We start from the raw sequence: 20,672 nt of genomic DNA on the forward strand, positions 1-20,672 counted from the left end.
CTAGCCTCTTCCATATACTAAACCCCTTACCTTAATTATTAGCCTTAATAACTTCTAAAATGCGAATAAAACGTGCAGATCTGGACGATGCCCTTTGATTGTTGTATGTCAAATCAAATTAGATTCTAGATCTAGATCTAGTAGCAAACCAAATTATCGATTCAATAACTTCAATATATATATATATCAATCTCAGAGGACAATTCTTAAGTCTAAGTCTAAGCAGTGCATTAATTAACAACATAATAGATCTAGATCTAGATATCCAGACGTTAAAGTACCCAACCACTCCAACGGCAACGGTGTGGAATCTCAGGGCCTATAAATATAATGCATTTACTTGTTAACACTTTTGAACGTCAAAAATGGAACTCACCTCTTTGTTATGATAATGATGCTGCTGACGAGGCTAAAATCTGCAAGTCGCGTGTGCATGTGACTGCGCTCAACTGGAAATGTCTTCAGCAGTTTTCTTACGGTGAATAAGACTTGTCCACACAATTGCTTCACTTGGTGCTAACGAGGTAAAAGTTAACTATCTCTATACTCTATCGTCTTTCCAGTAGCTCTGTACAGGACTGTAACTTTTGGCAAATGCAATAACGACAGCAGTCTGCGTCGGTAGTGGTCAGTTGAGTCTCTGTCTGGAAACTACCTCGATCGTCAGTGTAAGTTCCGTTTAATGTCAAGGTCTTTGGTTGTGTTGCGAGCCGTTATTTTAAGAAACTCGCCTGACCAGAAGCTCGCGTGATAATCGGGAATTCCAGCTTTTACAAATTCTACTGTAAATTTGTGAGGCATCATAATCTTAGGAAAATCAGGCGCTCGTCAACTAGTAGTTCAATCAATGAAAGCCACATTTTCCCATCCAGTTGAGAAATGTATAGATTTTTTCTTCTGTTTGTTTTTGGCTCAACACCTTTTACTCTAATGTCCATTTAAAACCACATTAATTTACGTGGGTTTAACAGATTACAAGAAAAACGTTGATCAAAAAGTACGGTACCCCAAAAAAATAAAATGTAAATTTGCCTTTTAAAAAGATACTCAGACTTCGGAAATCATACTTTAGCGCCTATTAATTTTTTAGCTAATTTATTAACCTCTGACAGTACATTGTACCATTCCTGGGAGCGAAAAAAAAAATCAGCAAGCCATTGCAGTTTAATATCATTTTTGGAATTCCACAGCTTTTGTAAGAGTAAGAAGCACTTTTCCCTGTATTACGTATTACTTAATTATAGTAGGTCATCAATTGTGTCCTTATACTTATACACTTGTAATTATTACAGCCTGTAAATTTAATGACTGGTACGAGAAACAATTAATGCAGTGGAAACGATTTTTTCTAATAAAAATATATTAAGTAAAGTGGCAAAGTCAATTATAATGTAATTTGTGTGCTTATTTGACACATGTTTTACTGCACTTACAATACAACAACAAGGTCGTAAAAGTGCTGAAGATTAGATGTGTTATAAGAGAGTAACAAATTCAAACAGCAAAAAAAGGAGAGATAAGGACGATAGATTAGGAAAGGAGCAAACCACAACAGACCACCCACAATTAGAGTTTTATATCTTGGCCATTATCAATGATCAAGCAGTCCATGAACGTTCTATTTATCTTTTTCATTAATGCAGGTGCTTTTATGCCCCTGCCCCCCCCCCCCCCCCCCCCGGGACAAAATTTAGATAATTTAGGAGGCGGGCCTCCAACCCTGCATGTCAAGTCCAACCAGGGCTGAGAGAGAGATTCAATTATCAATATCGTGACAGAAAGACCAATACGATATTCAACAAATTATTTCTCCCCACTTGGGAATCAAACTTGGGTCTTCTGCATGTGACAGCAAAGTGCCTGACCGCTACACTACAGACACTAGTACACGTATATTGTATTTTCTCTACCGATGTTATAACACATGTAGGCCTACAAATTTATTAATGTGCTCGATAACTAAATTAAAAAGACCCAGGCGACACATGAAGGCGATCGATCAGTGCAACAGGCTAGGGTAAGAGTGTGATGATCCTCAGTAGTACAGATGCCACGGTGGGTCTCTTGGAATAGATTAAACAAGGTTCGTTATTATGGGAGAAAAATACGTAAGCCAGGAGCTGTTCACCCCACGAGCGACTTTGTTGAATACAAGTTTCCTCATTTATGTGTTTGTAAAATTTGAGTTAATTTGTTGTAAGATATATAAATGACAAGAAAATGAGGAACTTGTCTCCTTTCGTTGAGTCTGGTATTAGTATTAGTATAAAGACCTCACACACACTGCAAGGTCTATGAAAGCCACTGGCACCATAGAATGAATAATATCATCCAAGACTGCACTCTGATGTTTAACATTTATAGAGCACACCATTTTACTACTCAACTTGGGACTAAATTAAGGGTAAGGGGGGGAAGTGTTGCATGCACTCTCGCCCATTGTAAAACTGGTACATGTATTTTCCTCTTTATTTGCGAGCTCAGGGTGCGAGCCAGCCCAGCAAATTTTAAAAAATAAGAAAGCAATGAGTAGCAGCCACGACAATACCAGATCTAGAATATCAGTTTAGTTTTAGTAAGTGTTTTACGGCACTTGCAAAACAATAAGGTCATATTATAAGTGCCACAGATTAGAGGAGTTACAAGACAGAAACAAAAACAAAATAGAAGGAGGGGAGATAAGGACGATAGAATTAAAATTTAATCTATATGAAAGAAGGAGCAAACCACACCAGAGCACCCACAAACCATCCACTCTAGAACATCAAATGAAAATTCAAGTCTGTGACTGGCGCCGACACTGACAACGGCAATGTCAATAAAGGGAGAGTCAAAGAAAGCTTTTTTTTGTAAGTGTAAGGCGAGCTGACAAAATGAGTTACAACTGCATTGAAGTAGATTACCTCTCAAAATTTAGCCTTCTATGGATACAATAGAAGATGCGTCATATTTTTAACTATCATGAATTATAGGCTGAGTTTGTAGAATTTATGTATGAAAAGACTTGTTAAACTTGAAGAAATGGAACCAGTTGAAAATCTACAAATGTAACCCCTGTGTTGATTTTCGACAGATAACCCCATTCACACATTATTTGGAGTACCTCATTTTGTCAGCACACCTCATATTTTAAAAATTGTAGGTGTTTTTTACAACTTAGATCATTTAGGAGGCAGGCTTCCAACCCTGTGTGTCAGTGTCAGGATTATCTCAGATTAAGAAGACAACATCCAAGCAGAAAGATAGAGATAATAAATTTTTAAATTCTTCTCTCCACTCAGGAGATGAAGCCATTAGAGAAGGTGTTTGTTTTGTTTTAGTAAGTGTACAGCACTCGTAACACAATAAGGTCATAAGTGCCGAAGATTAGAGGTGTTACGAGAGAGAAACAAACACAAAAAAGGAGGGGAGATAAAGACGATAGACGTTTGATAGGAAAGAAGAAGCAAACCACACCAGAGCACCCACAAGTAGGTGTTTGTGTTGAAGATTAATAGATTTGGTGTCATTTTGAAAGTGGATCTTTATTCTTACAGTTAGAGATTTCGTAGCCAGCGATCACAAAAACCACAGACCAGGAGGTCAGTTCATCTGGCCCGTTGCCAGGGAAAAAAAACATGTGTTTGTAGCATGGTTAGGAGCAAAAAATGTTTAATGCAACCATGCCTGAAAACATGAAGATCCCTTTCCTAGCAGGCTTGACCCATGCAGTTTGTCTTGAGGTAGTCTTTGTAGCTTCAAATCTACACCATTTGCAACTGTGGCCCTCCATTTACAGTTGACTAAGAAATGTAAGGTGTGCAGGCAAAATGAGTAACTTCTCAGATTTTAGCCAGATGGAAATAGATGCGTCACATTAATTACAGGTTGAGTTTTTAACAATTCATTAGTATGGAACAATAAAAGACATGATCAACTTAAAGACAATGGCATTGGTTTAGAATCTACAAATACGACCTGTGTGTCGATTTTTGGCATAGATCTCCATTTGATCATATCTCCAATACAATTGATAGCGAGAAGTAACTCATTTTGTCAGCACGCCTCACAAATAACTAGTGCAGGAGTCAGAAGAGGAGAAAAATAGGACAGGAGATGAAACAGAAATTCTATCCATTATATTATACACACAGCAACTAGCACACCCATTGCTTTTTTAAATTCTCTCAGAGAATGAAGAAACTATAATGAAGGAATAGCATGAACATTCACCCATGCTTGGATGTATCATGTGCGTGTCTCTGGTTCACTTTACTACACTGCTTCTGTCACGTTTCCTTCCTAAATATTTACTTCTATCATAGAGTCACAGCTTCAACTTCAAAACAGTCTGTGTCTAATTGGACAAAGAACTCAAGCAAAACACAAATTACAGTAGTTGTAGAAGACCAAAAGCGAAACAAACAAAAATTTAATTTTGCTCTCAAGAAAATTTATTACAAAGAAATAATTAGACAATCAACCAGTGACATTCACGCTAAGTATATGCGACAATCTATCCAGGTACTCCTTCAGACGTTTATACCAAAAAAAAAATTTTAAAAATTGACGAGCTTCGAGTTGCAGTAAAGATACCAATAACAGTATAAAATAAAACAAAACTACATTAACTGTTACAGTATAACGTCTTCCTGTATTGTCAAAATCAATTTGTGTGTACATTTTGTATAGCCAATACAAAAGCCAAACACCAACAAAACTTTTTTTTTACTAGAAATTTCATGTAAAGATGAAACGTTACACATTTTACATTTTACAAATTGTATATGGATCTAAATACACCACTGACATATTGATCAGAGTTCTGGCTCCACAATTTGGGCTTTTTAGGGATCCTCCAAGGCAGACGACTTTCCTGTAACCAACTGCGAACACTCATCTGTTGGGAAATATTAAAAAAAAAGAAATATAATGGAAATCACAAAAAGATGTAGATAGTCAAAATTGAGGGTTTTTTTCCGCATCAATACAACTATTATTAGTCCGTAGTTTCAAGTCTCGGGAAAACAATAATAATGACCAGTCTTTCATGACAATACGGCCTTGTGTCCGCAACACCTAGAGTGAACACATCAAAACTTAACTTAAAAAAAAAACAACCAACAAACAAACCACGCTGGAACTGGAAACGGGTTTACACTATTGTCAGTTGCCTGCAAGATATGACCATGATCCAATCTGACCTTTCTTATTTCTTCCGACTAAAACCCAACACGGCTGAAGTCTGGCAGTTTTCGTGGGACAAACAGTCGAACGTCTAAAACGGCCACCCACTGCCGAGGAGAAAAGTGTCCGTCTTACACACACAGTGCCACCACACGGGAAACATTTTTTTAAACACAAGAAGGAATATAGTATATAGTAGAAGGTCATATGAGCGCCAAGGGGTGGGTGTCAACAGAGAAGTCTTTACAATTTACAGGGAATCAGACTTAGACTGCTCACCTCTCTAGCTTCAACAGCACAAGGTCTGCTTCGACTATCAACGCACCCCAAAATAGCATGTCACAAGAGAGTGACAAACATACAAAAGAAGTTGAGGAATGACAAAAGTAAGGACCAGGAAAGAAAAAGCAGCAGTTCCCTGTTGTAGATCAGGCACAGTTATGAGCGTGACATGAGTCAGCCCATTTACAATTCTACTATGCTTGAACGAGATATGTCCCCGCTTTGGGAATGGCCTAAAGACACTTCAGTCAGTGGCACTGCCTCAGGGGGTCACAAGAAGGAATAGGAAGTGGCTGTGTCAATGTCTTTTCTTCATCTTTATCTTTGTAAGAAAATTACGCGAGCTCGAACACAAACACGGAATAGTTGAACAAATTACGCCGCCGAGGAAGTCTACAGTCAACGTCCTTTGAGGTGCACTTGAGACAAAATAATAATAATAACAATCTTTTTGGACTACAAAAGGATCTTTAACATGTGCAACTTGCTCACGGGACTGCCAAGACTTTTCCCCCTTATCTGAGAGGGCTAGGTGTTAGATCTTCTACCATAAAGTCAGGGGTGTAGCTGAAAAAAAAAAAGCAGTCAGAAGGAACCAAGGAGTAACTAGAAAAGCTGCAGAAAGAGTCAGGGCCCTAGAGGAGAGGGCAAAGGAGCGGGGGCAGAAAGTGGAGACGAAAGCAGATGACGGAACATTGTTAGAGAGCAGAAAAGGAGACAATTTTACAGAAGAAAATATTCCCGTCGCTATCCAGATTCGAACCCAGGACCTATTGAATGAGAGGCCTACATCGTAACCTCTCGACCACGAGAGCCCTCAATATAACCATTTTTAAAATACGGAAAAAAATGTCATCAAAAGTCATATTTAACTACCGTAAACTTGAAAGTGTGAGAGTACAGACAGTATAACACCAATAGTCAAATTCGTCAGGACCGGCCTGGGTAGTTTGAGGGATATCTTACAAAGATTTTTTTCAAACACAAGCAAAACAAACAGGACCACAGGCGCAGTTCGGCCGATGTATACTTTCAGGTCTTCTATGTTCGAGGTATCCGTGTTATACTGTAATCAGTTCTATTTGGGTTGTTTTGCCTATTGTTGCTTGAATGGGGGTCATTCTCAGGTAAGATATTTCTATTTCCATCAATACAATACAGACACCTAAAATAAAATGAAGTAAATCATTATATTAACAGCATCCAACTTGGTTTGTTTTTGTTGGGGGGTTGTTTTTTTTTCAATACAATATTCATTTTTGACAAAAAGCCCCATTTTTTCCTTTCCCCCAACAAAACAAAACCAAGGAACAAAGCTTTTCCCAACACATACAATAAAGCTTTCACTGTTAACAAATCATTATCCTAGAATTATTGTAAACAAACTAAAATGCCAGGCATCCTTCATTTAGCATGGACAAATAATAGCAGTAGTCAGTAAGTTAAGATTCCTAAAGGCAAGGACAGAAAACTGCAGGATTGAAATACAATACAAAAGAAAGAGGAAGTATTTCAAATCCAGGTGGTTAAAGTGCGAGTATGCAGAAGCATTCTGAGACGGTGCCAGCAGAAAAGGGAGACACGGATCAAAAGAGCCTCACCTTACAAGTCATATTTGATTTTGAAAGAGAAAAACATACGGTAGAAATTGTCCATGATGACCACCAATAGTCACAGAGAAAAGTGGTTGTCTTTTGACAGGGTAATTGTATTATTTTCATTTTTTTTTAAACGCAAGGGGAGATGTGGGAAATGGACATCATGTACAGGTGATTATCTTGGATAGGCAATAATTAGAGCAAGTTTGAGTGAATATGTATAAAATCTCAATCAAGTGGGGAGAGACAAATTCCATGATAACCAATAAAAAACTTGAAAATTTGTCAAGCATCGGGAAAGAAAAAAAAACAACAATACAATCCCCGACGAGAGGAAAAAAAATAACACGGAGAGAGAGAGAGAGCCCATTCCCTTATAACAATAACACCAGTGATGACAAAAGAAAATATTGCTAAGGCCTACAACTACTGTCCCTCACCTCACTGCAGGCACCTCACTCGCTCTCCGACACAGCCTGACCACGGCACGCCTTACTTGGCCGACGTCAACAGCAAGTGACGACGGGCAATGAGGAATGGGGCAGTCAAACCGCTGCTGAAGAACAGAGCGAAATACACTGTCAGCTTCACCTTGTTGTTGATGTCGAAAGGCAGATTCTGGGGAAGAGAAAACATAAAACAGTGTTAGTGGCACAAAGACTGAAAACAGTTTATTACAAAACAAAATCAAAGGTTTTATCTTATGATGATGGAATTATTCATGCAAAACTAAGAGACAGAATACAGAAAACTTATTTCTTATCCTACAAAGCATGTACATCTGTACACAGAAAACAAGCCCAATTTTTTTAGGGCTATCATATGACCAGAACATGGAAATTTATTGACGTAAACATGGCTAGACCTGCATGTGAGCCTCGACCAGATTGTCTGAAAATTTTGCGCAACCCCCCCCACCCCAAGAGCTTAATTTATTAATAGAAAGGACTTCCGAGTAACGAGCGACAACCCCAACAAACACAATATATTAATAAAGAAGAGACCTAACCCTAACCCAAACCCTACCCCAAAAAAGAACCTGCAACAGCCCTCATGTACAGTAAAAAGGCCAGAAGTCCAAAATGAAAGAAAAAAAAAACCCACTCCCAAAAAAAAACAATAACCAAGGAGCACAATATGGCCTACATTGCTATAATAGGGTTTGAAACAATAACACAATAGAATTGGAATATATGAATCCTCCATATAGATCTAGCTAGAAGAACAAGTGAATAGGAGGCCTTGAATGAGAAATCCGCATCCAATTCCTAACAGAGGAGGGACTCAGCCGATGAGTCTAGATTCTAGATCTATATATCTAGATCTAGAGATATCTAAATAAATAATTCAAGCACCTGATGAAATGCTTTTCACCTACATTAATATTACAGCACAACCTATGATAGGGTCTGACACAATAGAATTGGAAAATGAATCCTCCATTGAGGTTAATAATGATCTATAAATCTAGATCTAGATTCTAGTAGAACAAGTGAATCGGACTTGAAAGAAGCGAACAATCAGTCAAGAAACGAAATTCAAAATGGCGGCTCGACCACGACTTTGAAAGTAGATAATTTAGGTCGTCGCCCTTTTTCGTATTTTTATTTCTACTCAGGTTCCGACAATTATGTCGGAAACGTCGACGTCGGCACAAAAGCGAAAGTGCCGACAAAGCCAAAGGGAGAAAAAGGGGGCGCCGGAAGTCGGCCAGGCCTCGCACTTCACACATTGACTTTAATACAGGTGGGCCTAGCCATAGCATCGGCAGGCTTGCGGGTCGGGACGCGATTGTCGGATTTCAGCTGCAAACATGAGGGTTCTACATGGCTTTTTGACCAAAATGGCAAGAAATACAAGGGGAGGTGGAAAATCACTACTCGCGACCACCGGCTTATCGGCTGCGTGCCGGGCCGCACGTGCCCTGCTTGCGAGCTGATGAGGAGTGCATCTGTTTCCATGTAATGGCTGTGTTATTCTTGAAGAGGAATCATTATTCAATGGATGGGCTTTCTGTTGATATTTCCATGGTCAGTCCGATCACTGGTTCCATAAAAAAACAGCATTGAAAATTTTCACACGCAAATCTCTTCTATCAATTCATTAAGGACAGTCTTTAGAAGAAATATATCACCGGAAAGAGCGTTTTCTCATCTTGAAATATCGATGAATTAGATTGCAGTATTTAATACCATAGTTCCCCGTTCCTGTTTAATCGAGGTCACTTAAAAAATCAATACACGAAACGCACGGTAGCTGCAGTGAAAACATCGATAGTGTTGTCTTTTATCCCACAAGAATCTACATGTGTCTACGTACACGATAATCTGGCACCTAGCTTCAGTGTCTATGTACACGGCAACCGGGCACCAGGTCACAGTGTCATGTACACGGTAACCGGGCATGTAGCCTCAATATCTACGTTACACCCGGTAACAGGCAACCGGGCATGTAGTCTCAGCGGCAGCAGAGACTATAAAATACTCTCTGGTGTCACGAACACGGTAACCAGGCAGTTCAGAACTCCAAGTCCAGTTTTTGTAATCCAGTGTTGCCTTTATCCCCACTCCTTCCCCAACTGTACCTTAAAAAAAAAAAAAAAATAATCTCCACCCCCCCCACCCCATTCCGGAGCCCTATACTTTGCAGCGCACAGACTTTGATGAACTTTGGTGACCCCTCGGTACTCACAATGTGATGCACATGCATAGGTTCACTGACCTGTCACGATGGCGAGCCCGACAAGACGCTTGAATGACTTTCTTTTTTTTCTTCAGCAAGTGACAGCACAGGACAAATATTGATTTATTTTCATTCTGTTTACCGTTACGCAGATACTGAGACTAGGTGCCCGGTAACCGTGTACGTAGACACTCCGTTTTGCTTTCAAAAGAATCGTTGATCGGAATAAGACAAAGTCATAAAAAGGGGTCAAATCCTCGGAGGTTTACCAAGAAACTGAAAATACTTCCACAATTCATTCAATACTACAAAATTATTAGACCTAGATCTATGTAGAATGGTGCCACGATGGCTACTAGATCTAAAAATCTAGATCTAGATCTGGTGTTTCAAATAGCACAGGTGCTATTCAGAATACGGCGTTTCCAATAAGGCCACCTCTATTCTCCCCCCGGGTGAGAATAGCGCAGGCGAGTCTTTTGGCTATTCTCACCCAGTGGGCGTTCACCGTTATAGCTTAGGCCAACCAGTGAAGCGTTCACCCTGAACCACAGAATTCTACACTGTGATAACAGAATTATAGAATTTTGTGCTGTGAACAAACGTTCTAGATCTATTACTACTGTTAGTGTTAGCCTAAAAGTGTTCAATTTTGTCTGTGGGCAGTGGAGAGAGAGAAAGAGAAACAGAGAGGAGTAGGTCCTAGCGCGAGAACTTCCGGGCAAAACAAAATGGCGACCCGCATAGTTTGGCTCGATTCGGAAAGTTAAATAGCCGCAGCATCTTTGTAGACAACCAAATTAATTTAGTTTTCTTGTTTGACATCATTTCTTAACTTTGTTTTGTTCAATTTGATCGTCCACACCGACAGACAGTATTCAGAAAGAGACAGAGAGAGAGAGAGAGAGAGGGGAGGAGAAGATCTTGCGAGAACTTCCGGGCAAAACAAAATGGCGACCCGTGTAGTTTGGCTCGATTCGAAAAGTGAAATAGCCATAGCATCTTTGAAGACGATCAAATTAGCTTACTTTTGTGCTATGACGTAATTTTTTCTTGGCTTTTATCAATTTGATCATCCACACCGATACAGTATTCTAAAATGAGGAAAAACAGGTCTTGTTTCACACAGGGTGAGAATAGCCTACGCTGGCAAGTCTCACCCGGGGTGAGAGGTAGATCGTATTTCTATTCTCACCCCCCGTGAGAATAGCCACTTCCTTCCAATAATTATAGTATAGCATGGGAGCTTTTCAGAACACGGTGTTGCAAATGGCCACCTCTATTCTCACCCGGAGTGAGAATAGTGCAGGCGAGTCTTGTGGCTATTCTCACCCGGTGCGCGTTCACCCTAAACCATAGAATTCTACACTGTGAGGAAAAATTGTAGAATTCTGTGCCGTGAACAAACGTTCCATTACAACTGTAGCCTACTAAAAGCGTACAATTTTGTCTGTGGGCAGTGGAGAGAGAGAGAGAAAGAGAGAGAGGAGTAGCGCGAGAATTTCCGGGCAAAACAAAATGGCGACCCGCATAGTTCGGCTCGATTCGAAAAGTTAAATAGCCGTAGCATCTTTGTAGACAACCAAATTAATTTACTTTTGTGTTTTAACATCATTTTTTTAACTTTGTTTTGGTCAATTTGATCGTCCACACCGATAGACAGTATTCAGAAAGAGACAGAGAGAGAAAGAAGAGGGGAGGAGTTGATCTTGCGAGAACTCCCGGGCGGGTGAGAATAGCCACTTTCGTTGCAAATTTATAAACTAGATTAGATAGAATCTAGATCTAGTGCTGCCATATTTTTATTAGATTTAGAACTGGTCAGGGGGGCTTGCCCCCTATTCTTGGGGCCAAAACCGGCGAATAATAGGGGGATGGCAAATAGGCTACCGAAAAAGCGCCGCGCCCCCCAAAAAGAAAGTGGCTATTCTCACCCGCCCGGAAGTTCTCGCAAGATCAACTCCTCCCCTCTTCTCTCTCTCTCTGTCTCATTCTGAATACTGTCTATCGGTGTGGACGATCAAATTGACCAAAACAGAGTTAAAAAATGATGTTAAAACACAAAAGTAAATTTTTTTGTCTACAAAGATGCTACGGCTATTTAACTTTTCGAATCGAGCCGAACTACGCGGGTCGCCATTTTGTTTTGCCCGGAAATTCTCGCGCTACTCCTCTCTCTCTTTCTCTCTCTCTCTCTCTCCACTGCCCACAGACAAAATTGTACGCTTTAAGTAGGCTACAGTTGTAATGGAACGTTTGTTCACGGCACAGAATTCTACAATTTTTCTGTTATCACAGTGTAGAATTCTGTGGTTTAGGGTGAACGCAAAATTTGGTGAACGCGCACCGGGTGAGAATAGCCACAAGACTCGCCTGCACTATTCTCACTCCGGGTGAGAATAGAGGTGGCCCCCCAAAAAAGCAAAATTGTTGTCTCCTCAGCATGGACAGAGAAGACAAGCAAGGCTTTGAGACAAAAATTTGGTTGTCCTACCACAGTAAAGTAATGCAATGTACCCACCCTAGATTAAATTCAGTCCATAAAAACAAACCTGAAAGATATTTATTATCTGGATAATGAAATCCTTACAAATCCTTTTTTTGACCTTCACTAAAAAAAAGATTTTGGAGGAACAGCAGCACGTAGGCAGAGGTCTCCCCCTTCATAAAAATACTATGCTCATGTGTGTATATCAGCATGAAAGAAAAGTATATTTACCGTTCCAGGAATTCCAGTCTGCTGCCATTCTTGGCTATTTCTTACAGCAGAGGTAGAAAACCTCCTTGCGACAATTCTTGAGGCCTGACCGAAAACCATCTTGCTGTGTTCCAAGAGCTTGAGAGGACTGAGGACACCGGAAGTGGAAGCAGAAAACGCAGTGTGTTATAGACAGATAATCGGATGCGAAACCAGTTTGGCGACTTCATCTAGTTGGGAAAGATACTCTGAAGCTACATAATACTCAGAACAGAAATTGAAAGTTACCAAAATCATAATTTCAAGGGTTTTTACGTCCAGGAATAGAAAAAAATCTTAATATGCATCATTTATTGTATAACTATTAAAATTTAATCATATTCCAAATCTAATGCAAGCCGGCAAGACAAAATTCTAAAAGTATAATCGACAAGGAAGACGTAAAATGTTGGCCAATCCTGTTGTCCGTCACTCATACGAAACAAATAGATCTGGACGGTCAAAAATTCGTGGCACAACTTATTGTCAAATATTTCCTCAACTATCCAACATACATGTAGATCTAAACTTTCCAGATTTTGCACAATGACTTTTATCAATTTGTGTTAACAGATCAACATTTTGTAAAGACCTATTGCTTTATTTATTCTAGAAAAATCATTTATGAACACTTATAAAAAATTCAAATGGGTGGTTCCAACAAGATTATTTTCAAAAATTTTAGCCTAGATCTTCATCCATGAGCTGGGATAATAATTGTATAGTTATTTTAAAAAGCAAGTCTGTCCTTTGTTCTAATCGCGACACTGTGTTTATCGAACATGTTTTGAGAACCGTCAGTACAAAAACAAGTGTACGTTACGCTATGAAAGTAAAAAAAATAATATTTTTGTAACAAGTTTTGCCTTTAAAGATTGATCATTGGTTAGAAACCGACTTTGGCCATGCTAATTCAAAATTTGTGTGACGGAGATTTATAGCCTAGTATTTATGACGAAAGTTTTTGATTCTAGATCTAGCAATTGTTGTGGGAAAAATTATAATCAAGCTACCAAGGGGTCTAGCTACCGAGAAATGCAATCTTCGTTATTTATGCACCTTTTGAAACCAAACTTTCCCAATATGTGAATTAAATGCTTAAAAACGAATTATCCCGAAGTGTTATGCAACAACGGTGGCCATATTGAAATTATACAATAGGCCTTACTTTGGAACATCTTTAAATTTTGAAAACCAAAAGGCATTATTAATTTTTATAATAAATATCAAGATATTAATAATAGTTATAGGTACCTGGCTGGGGTTTTTTTTTTTTTTTTGGGGGGGGGGGGATACTTCGAATATTCTGGATTTTCCGAGGATTTCAAAGTAATGTTCCCTTTTTGTACCAATTTTAAACAAAAAATCAATTTCAAATTTGAGATTTCTGAAATATTCGTAAATTTTGTCAAATATAACTAAAATCAATTACCAAATGTGCACATACTTGGAAAGTTTCAGTACATTATCTTGATAAGTAGCCCAGATTTTTAGGTGTTAGTGATGAAGGGTTTTTTCCAAAAAAAAGTTTTGAAAAAAAAACCACATTAAAAAAATGTCACTGTGTAATTTGAGGGTTTGTTCCTTCAAAAGTTCCAGTACCATATTAGTATGCACTATTATTCCTAATCACATATAAAATTAAAATCTAATTTCTCTACAATTACAAATAACCTCATTTATAGAAGATTAGTGAACCAAGCATAAAAATGTAACAAAAAAGTGAGGAAAAGTGTCCATCATCTCATGAGATTTAGCCTATGTTCTTGTGATGGAGATGAAAATGTAGTTTTACCGCTAGTATTTTCTTTTCTTGTAAGAAATTTCTTGTTCATTTTTTCAGATTTCGATTCCGAGAAGCAAACCACACGGCCACAGATGCCACAGTCAATAGGCTAATGCAGCTAATGAAAGCTTCAAAATATTATTGATGTAGATATTTACAGGATAGAAGATAGGAGATGAATTCATACTGTCTGATAAGAAACAAGAAAAGATGCAATAGAGAATGTTTTACCAGTTTATTGATACAGAGAATAAAAAGAAATTAGTCATGATTGTGAACTTATGTGGTTTTGCCGCTATTTTTCTTTTCTTTGCTTGTAAGGAATTTCTTGCTCAAGGTTTTGGAATGTGAGCAGTATCTTTATCTCTTTGTGTATTGTCCGTTGTTACTGGCACCTGACCTCGGAGCTTCAGTTTTAACGTCAACAAAAGGTAGTTGGTTACATTGGGCACGTGTCGTTCAAGTGTTTATCTCTCTTTGAAAGCCTTCAGCATGTAGTTATAAGTTGTATTTCTACCTATGGCTCTGCAGTCACAATGAGTCCTGATGAGCCGCTGGCCGCTATTCTGTCACACGGCTAACGACGCCCATCTGTTGGGAACATTGGTCAACAGGAGAGAATGGAAAGGGAAATCATCGGCGCAACATTGCCGTTCTTTAAGAGGTTCAATGAGCCAACAACATGAGAAAAAAGAAAATAAACCCAACTTTTAACAACCCTTTGCCGGCATACAGACACAGTAGATATTCGCACCTTTTTTTTAAACGCAATTTGCTGTCTCCTTAAATTTTCCCTCTTCTCGTCCTTCTAAAAGCCTCACATTTTGTTTGATTTGTAACCGTGTCGTAAAAATATTCGCTGAAATTTCATGTTCATCATTTTCAGGAGAGCTATGTTCTAGTGATGGAGCCAAAAATGTAGTTTTACCGGTAGTATTTTCTTATCTTGTAAGAAATTTCTTGCTCTTGATTTCAGATTTTGATTCCTAGAACCAAACCACACGGCCACAGATGCCACAGTCAATAGGCTAATGCAGCTAATGAAAGCTTCAAAATATTATTGGTAGTTTGTTGACCTTTACAGGATAGAAGATAAGAGATGAATTAATACTGTTTGTTAAGAAACAAGAAAAGAATGTGTAGAGAATGTTTTGCCAGTTTAATGACACATAGAGTCAAGAGATATTGTTCATGGAGCTCAACATGTATTTTTGCCGCTATTTTCTTTTCTTTGTTTGTAAGGAATTTCTGGCTCAAGGTTTTGGAATGTGAGCAGTATCTTTATCTCTTTGTGTATTGTCCGTTGTTACTGGCACCTGACCTCGGAGCTTCAGTTTTAATGTCAACAAAAGGTAGTTGGTTATATTGGGCACGTGTCGCTCTTCTGGCTGCTCTTCTGTCATACGGCTAACGACGCCCATCTGTTGGGAACACTGGTCGACAGGAGAAAATGGAAAGGTTAGTCATCGCAACAAAGACCGTTCCAGTGTTGTTTCACACTTACGGCCATGTTGTTTCACACCTAGAGAGACGGAAACAATCGGTAGGGACAAAGGGAGGAGCGGTAGGGAATATAAAGCCAGCAGCCCAAAACATCTTCCAGTTGACCTTATTGCTTTTGTAGTAAGAAGACGTTGCTGTTTCAGTGTACCTGAGTATCATTTCTGCACATCTCTCGTGTATTTTCAGGTATGGAAAGTGTTGTAGTTCATGATAGGTGCGCTGTTCATTTTTTGTGATTTTTGGTCGTCTGTGAAGATGAAGCCGGTGCGCATTTTGTACCAGAAGACGATCATGCCCGTCAAATTTCTGGAAGTGGCAAAAGAAGGCAACGACTCCATTCACAAGGTCATCAAGAAGATAGGTCTCACCGACTGCCAAGGCCGCGACAGCTGGCGTGAGATTTTCAAGGAAATCAGCTTCATGGGCAACGTCTCGTACCCGCACATCACGAAGATGGACTGGGCGGTGAGGTGCAAGGGCTTTGTAGCTATCTGCCTGCCTCTGTGCTCACGAGAATCTTTGCACGATGCACGTCACAGTCTAAACAAGGAGCAGATAGAGCGCTGCTTCGTGCAGACCGCCTGTGCACTGAGATATCTTCACAATAGGTGCGCTGTTCATGGGGACGTGAAGCCCGGCAACATCTTCGTGGACAATCCAACAACGCTATTCTCACCGACCTGGGGATGTCCCGCTTCTTGGCCCACGGACAAGACCCAGTGAGAGGCTGGAGCATACTTGGAACAAATGGCTTTCTCGTTTAAGAGATCCAGTTTGATGACGTCACCGTAGACTCACTTCTGATGAGTAACTGCACACTTTTCTTATCAGTGAGCTTGTTTGTGTGTGAGTTTGAATATTTGTTAAATCTAATGTTGTTTTCAGGTTTGTTTGCTTGTTTGTTTTGTCTATTTGTCAGTTTTTGATCTTTCTGTTGTTGTTTTTTGTTCCTTTATCGATTTCGTAGTAGTTGTTGTTGTTGTTGTTGTTGTTGTTGTTGTTGTTGTTGTTGTTGTTGTTGTTGTTGTTTGCAATGTTTTTGTTTTAAAATTAGAGTTAAAATGTCTCCGCTGTGATTTTCTTTTATTCAGGCTATATACATGGTTTCCCTCAATTGTTTGACTGTACTATGATTTAGTTGTGGCGTCGGTGGCCTAGTGGTTAGGCTCTCGGACTCGCAACCGTAAGGTCGTGGGTTCGAATCCCGTCAAGGGCCCGACGTTGTGTCCTTGGGAAAGGCACTTTACAAGAATTTTCCTCACTTCACCCAGGTGGGAATGGGTACCCAGCTATAGACAGCGAAAGATCTTGTCAGTTTGTTAGTGTTTGAGCGCTTAATCAGCTGCTTTCACTGTATGCTTCCCGGGAAGCTGAGAATGTTTCGGAGTGTTCTATGGTCTGCTGGGGTAATAATATAGTGTAAGGCGCATAGAGCCTGCTGTTGGGTGGGGATATGCGCTATACAAATGCTATCTATTATTATAATTAGTTTGTTTGTGTTTTCTGATATGCTCTTAGTTTATCTCCTTGTTTACCAGCCTTATCTTCTTCCTGCGTGCTATGTGAATGTCCTTGTATGCTGCAGTTCAAATGTGCTGCTCATGCTAGGTACAATTTGCTCACTCTCTGACAAACGGTATTTTTTGGTCATTTTGCAGAGTGACGCTTACGCACTTGGAGCCACGCTATGGTGTCTGGTCTTCAAACGTGTACCTGGCGACTGGGAGGATTTTCTGCCAGTTTTGGAGTCCAACAGAACCCCGCTGCCTCGTTTGGGCTTCTACAGGTAACACGGCATACTTTGGTTTCTTTAGGCCCTTTCTTACCTTTCTTACCTTTTGAGGGGAAACCTGTTCAGCTCTCTTTACTGTTATCATCACTGATGTTGATTTCTAGTTTTTAAAAGGATGAAATTTGTTCATTTAGTACCCTGTTGCTCGTTGTTTGCCGCCTAGCAGCTCTAGAAATGTTCATTTACCATGTACTTGCTCTCCCATGAGTTCGTCGGTTGCTAACCTCAATGTCATTGCCTACTCCACAGATTCGTTCTCTCCAGGCTTGTGCAGAACAACCCACGACACCGACATTCTGTCTGCGACCTCTTAGGATTCCTGCGTGAGCGCTTTGAGTAGTTCAGGGTAACCATAGACTCTCTGTAAAGAGCGTAAGGGCTGTAGTTGCATGTTTTATTTTTTGCTTTCTTTCTTCCTTCTTTTTCCGACTTACTAACAAAAGTTGCTTCCTAGTTTTCCTGTCGTTTTCCCGCTTCGTTTATCTAATAAATCTAATTGATTTTTGTTTTCTTTCGAAGTACACTAATACTAATATTTCCTTAGAAATTGTTCCCCTCAACCACACGTGACCCGTGTTTTGTACCACGACAGAAAAACCGATGACAGAACACTTGGACCGGAGGATGGAGTGAAGGAGAAGAAAGAATGACAGAAAGCAGGTGTAGAGGACGAACCAAGGTAAGTATCACGTTTGTGCGCCACAGCTGAAATGATCACGTGCTGTCGGCGAGGACTTGCGCGTGTCGCTAGTGAGCAGTTACCATTGGAACCACTGAGGGAGGACTTGCTACCTTCAGAGTGGACTCAACATTTTCTCTAATCTAACTTTTCTAACACAGTTGTCTCACAGTAACTAAAAAGCTTAGGTTCTATTTATTAATACGTAGATTTTTCTCTCGTTATTTCTTGTCCGTGTTTTCTCTAATGTATTACTAACGAGCCGTAACTATTCCAAAAACTGTGGGGGCAGCGTCTGGTTTAGTCGGCACTTTTGATTTTGGCTGTTTCATTAACCACTTCTTAATTAATAATCATTAGAATACCAACTGTAGATCTAACTTATTTTGTCTTGCTCAATGTACTGAACTTAACACCCAATTCGTTGACTAATCCAACCCAGGATATTGCTATTTTTAACCTTACTAACTTTCCCAAGTTAAACTAATGTAATGATTTTAGCATTCAATTCGTTGACTGACTGAACTCATATCACTAACATTCCGAATCTTACTAACGACTAACATAACCCATAACACTAACATTCAGAACGTCTCTAACGACTAGCATAACCCATAACACTAACATTCATAACCTCACTAACGACTAACATAACACTAACATTCATAACCTCACTAACGACTAAAATAACCCATAACACTAACTTTCATAACCTCACTAACAACTAACATAACACTAACATTCATTACCTCACTAACGACTAACATAACACTAACATTCCGAACCTTACTAACGACTAACATAACCCATAACACTAACATTCATTACCTCACTAACGACTAACATAACCCAGACGTGAGCGCTTGGTAGCGCCGTCTTTTTAATCAGGCCTTGGTGTACAGAGTACTCTGAGACGGTCCCAAGCCCGTGGAAACTGAGAGGGAAAAGACGATGATGCCAACAGAGAGAAATAAACTACAATGTGGTAAAAATTTATCCTGAAACAACTCTTTAACGGGTGACTCAATGTCAGCGCAGAGACTGTATCAATTTGTTATAATTTAATAATTTTTTGGAAACCTTTGGAGAACAAGTGACGCATTTTGCCATCCCCGCAGTTATTTACCCCCCTCCCTTGTTGTCTTCTGAAAAGCACAAAAAATTTTGGGGGGGGGGGGGGGGGGGGGGGGTTGGCTGACGTTAAGGTTTTTGTGGAATTTCATGTTCATCATCTCAGGAGATCTATGTTCTTGTGATGGAGCTGAACATGCAGTTTTAGTGCTAGCATTTTGTTTTCTAGAACATAATAGATAAATTATTACTGTCTGAAAAAACAACAACAAAAGATGCTGTAGAGAATGTTTTACTAGTTTATTGGCACACAGAATCAAGAGTTTTTAGTCATGGAGCTGTACATGTAGTTTTGCTGCTATTTTCTTTTCTTTTCTTGTGAGGAATTTGTTGCTCAAGGTTTCGGTATGTGGGCAGTATATTTATCTCTTTGTGTATTCTCCGTTGTTACTGGCACCTGACCTCAGGGCTTAAATTTGAACGCATTCAGGATCATAACATGGGTTAGTTAGAGTCCAATACATACACGTTGCATGTAAATCTGAAGACCACAACATTTGTGTAAACAAATGATATGTCGGTCGTTACAATAGGGTATACAAAATAAAGGGACTGCATCAAACACAGAGAGTGTAACATCCAACATAACAACTTACGATAGAGTTTTAGGTGACAAAATGGGAATCTGTAAAAACGAGTTTAACGTCCGTCTCCGAAAGGACAGAGCCAAATGTGAAATCGAGTAAAATGCCTTTCCCAACCACACAACGTCGGACCGAGCTGAGGTTCAAAACCCCGAACCCGCTATCTCACGAGTATGGGCCCGGTAAATATCTTCCTCCATACTGACATTTTGGGTTTCAGATTGGAACATAATCTTTGGAAGCCAAAGGGAATTTGTCTGGTATTCCTTTCAGATAAAATAAATCCATTGAATGGTTTTGCTCTATATGGCGCATCATATAACCTTGTCGCCATTTTCGTAGCATGACGCACCAGTTCGCATTAGTCCTACCACGAAAAGCTGCAACAATCGCGCCATATTGCAAGCTTCAACAGTGTAACAAGTCTACAGAGGTCTGCAGATATTGTGTTCCCAAATTTCGTTTGCCTGCTGAGATCATGGTTAAGTTTAGTAAAGAGCAGAGAGCTTTTTGTATTGAACATTACCTCTCCACAAACTCACCATCCCAGACGTTTCGTAAGTTCTGCACAAGGCATGGAAAGAATTCTTAGGATCCCCCAAGACCTTTGGCAGTCATGAGTAGAGAAGTTCCGTCAGTTTGGATCTATAAGGAATCAGAACTAGATCTAAATATTTCCCAGAAAAATGACCACTTCACATCGAACACGCACTTTTTTTTTACAGGCCTTTA

General features: G+C 39.6%; 2 protein-coding genes and 1 long non-coding RNA gene across 3 annotated transcripts in view; 1 reads left to right on the forward strand and 2 right to left on the reverse strand.

Moving 5' to 3' along the window:
* Positions 1-855, reverse strand: part of LOC101862360 — a 10,686-nt gene extending 9,831 nt beyond the window's left edge. Inside the window, exon 1 of the mRNA XM_005102468.3 lies at positions 377-855. The gene's annotated coding sequence lies outside the window, so the exon portion shown is untranslated. The remainder of the gene's footprint in view (positions 1-376) is intronic.
* A 3,555-nt stretch (positions 856-4,410) lies between these two features.
* Positions 4,411-12,603, reverse strand: LOC101863038. Its single transcript, XR_001184995.1, has 3 exons — positions 12,448-12,603; positions 7,487-7,664; positions 4,411-4,879 (listed from the first exon to the last, which is right to left on the reverse strand). It is a non-coding gene; the product is annotated as an uncharacterized LOC101863038 (long non-coding RNA).
* Positions 12,604-16,009: 3,406 nt separating this feature from the next.
* Positions 16,010-16,477, forward strand: LOC106012313 (mitogen-activated protein kinase kinase 4-like). The gene has a single exon (XM_013084898.1). It carries the CDS (start codon positions 16,010-16,012, stop codon positions 16,475-16,477), a length of 468 nt encoding a protein of 155 aa, XP_012940352.1.
* The last annotated feature ends 4,195 nt before the right edge of the window (positions 16,478-20,672 follow it).

Source organism: Aplysia californica, unplaced genomic scaffold (assembly GCF_000002075.1).
Source record: "Aplysia californica isolate F4 #8 unplaced genomic scaffold, AplCal3.0 scaffold00326, whole genome shotgun sequence".
Classification (NCBI taxonomy): domain Eukaryota; kingdom Metazoa; phylum Mollusca; class Gastropoda; order Aplysiida; family Aplysiidae; genus Aplysia; species Aplysia californica.

Coding starts and splice junctions, on each gene's coding strand:
- LOC106012313 (XM_013084898.1), top strand. CDS start 16,010: ATGAAGCCGGTGCGCATTTTGTACCAGAAGACGATCATGCCCGTCAAA.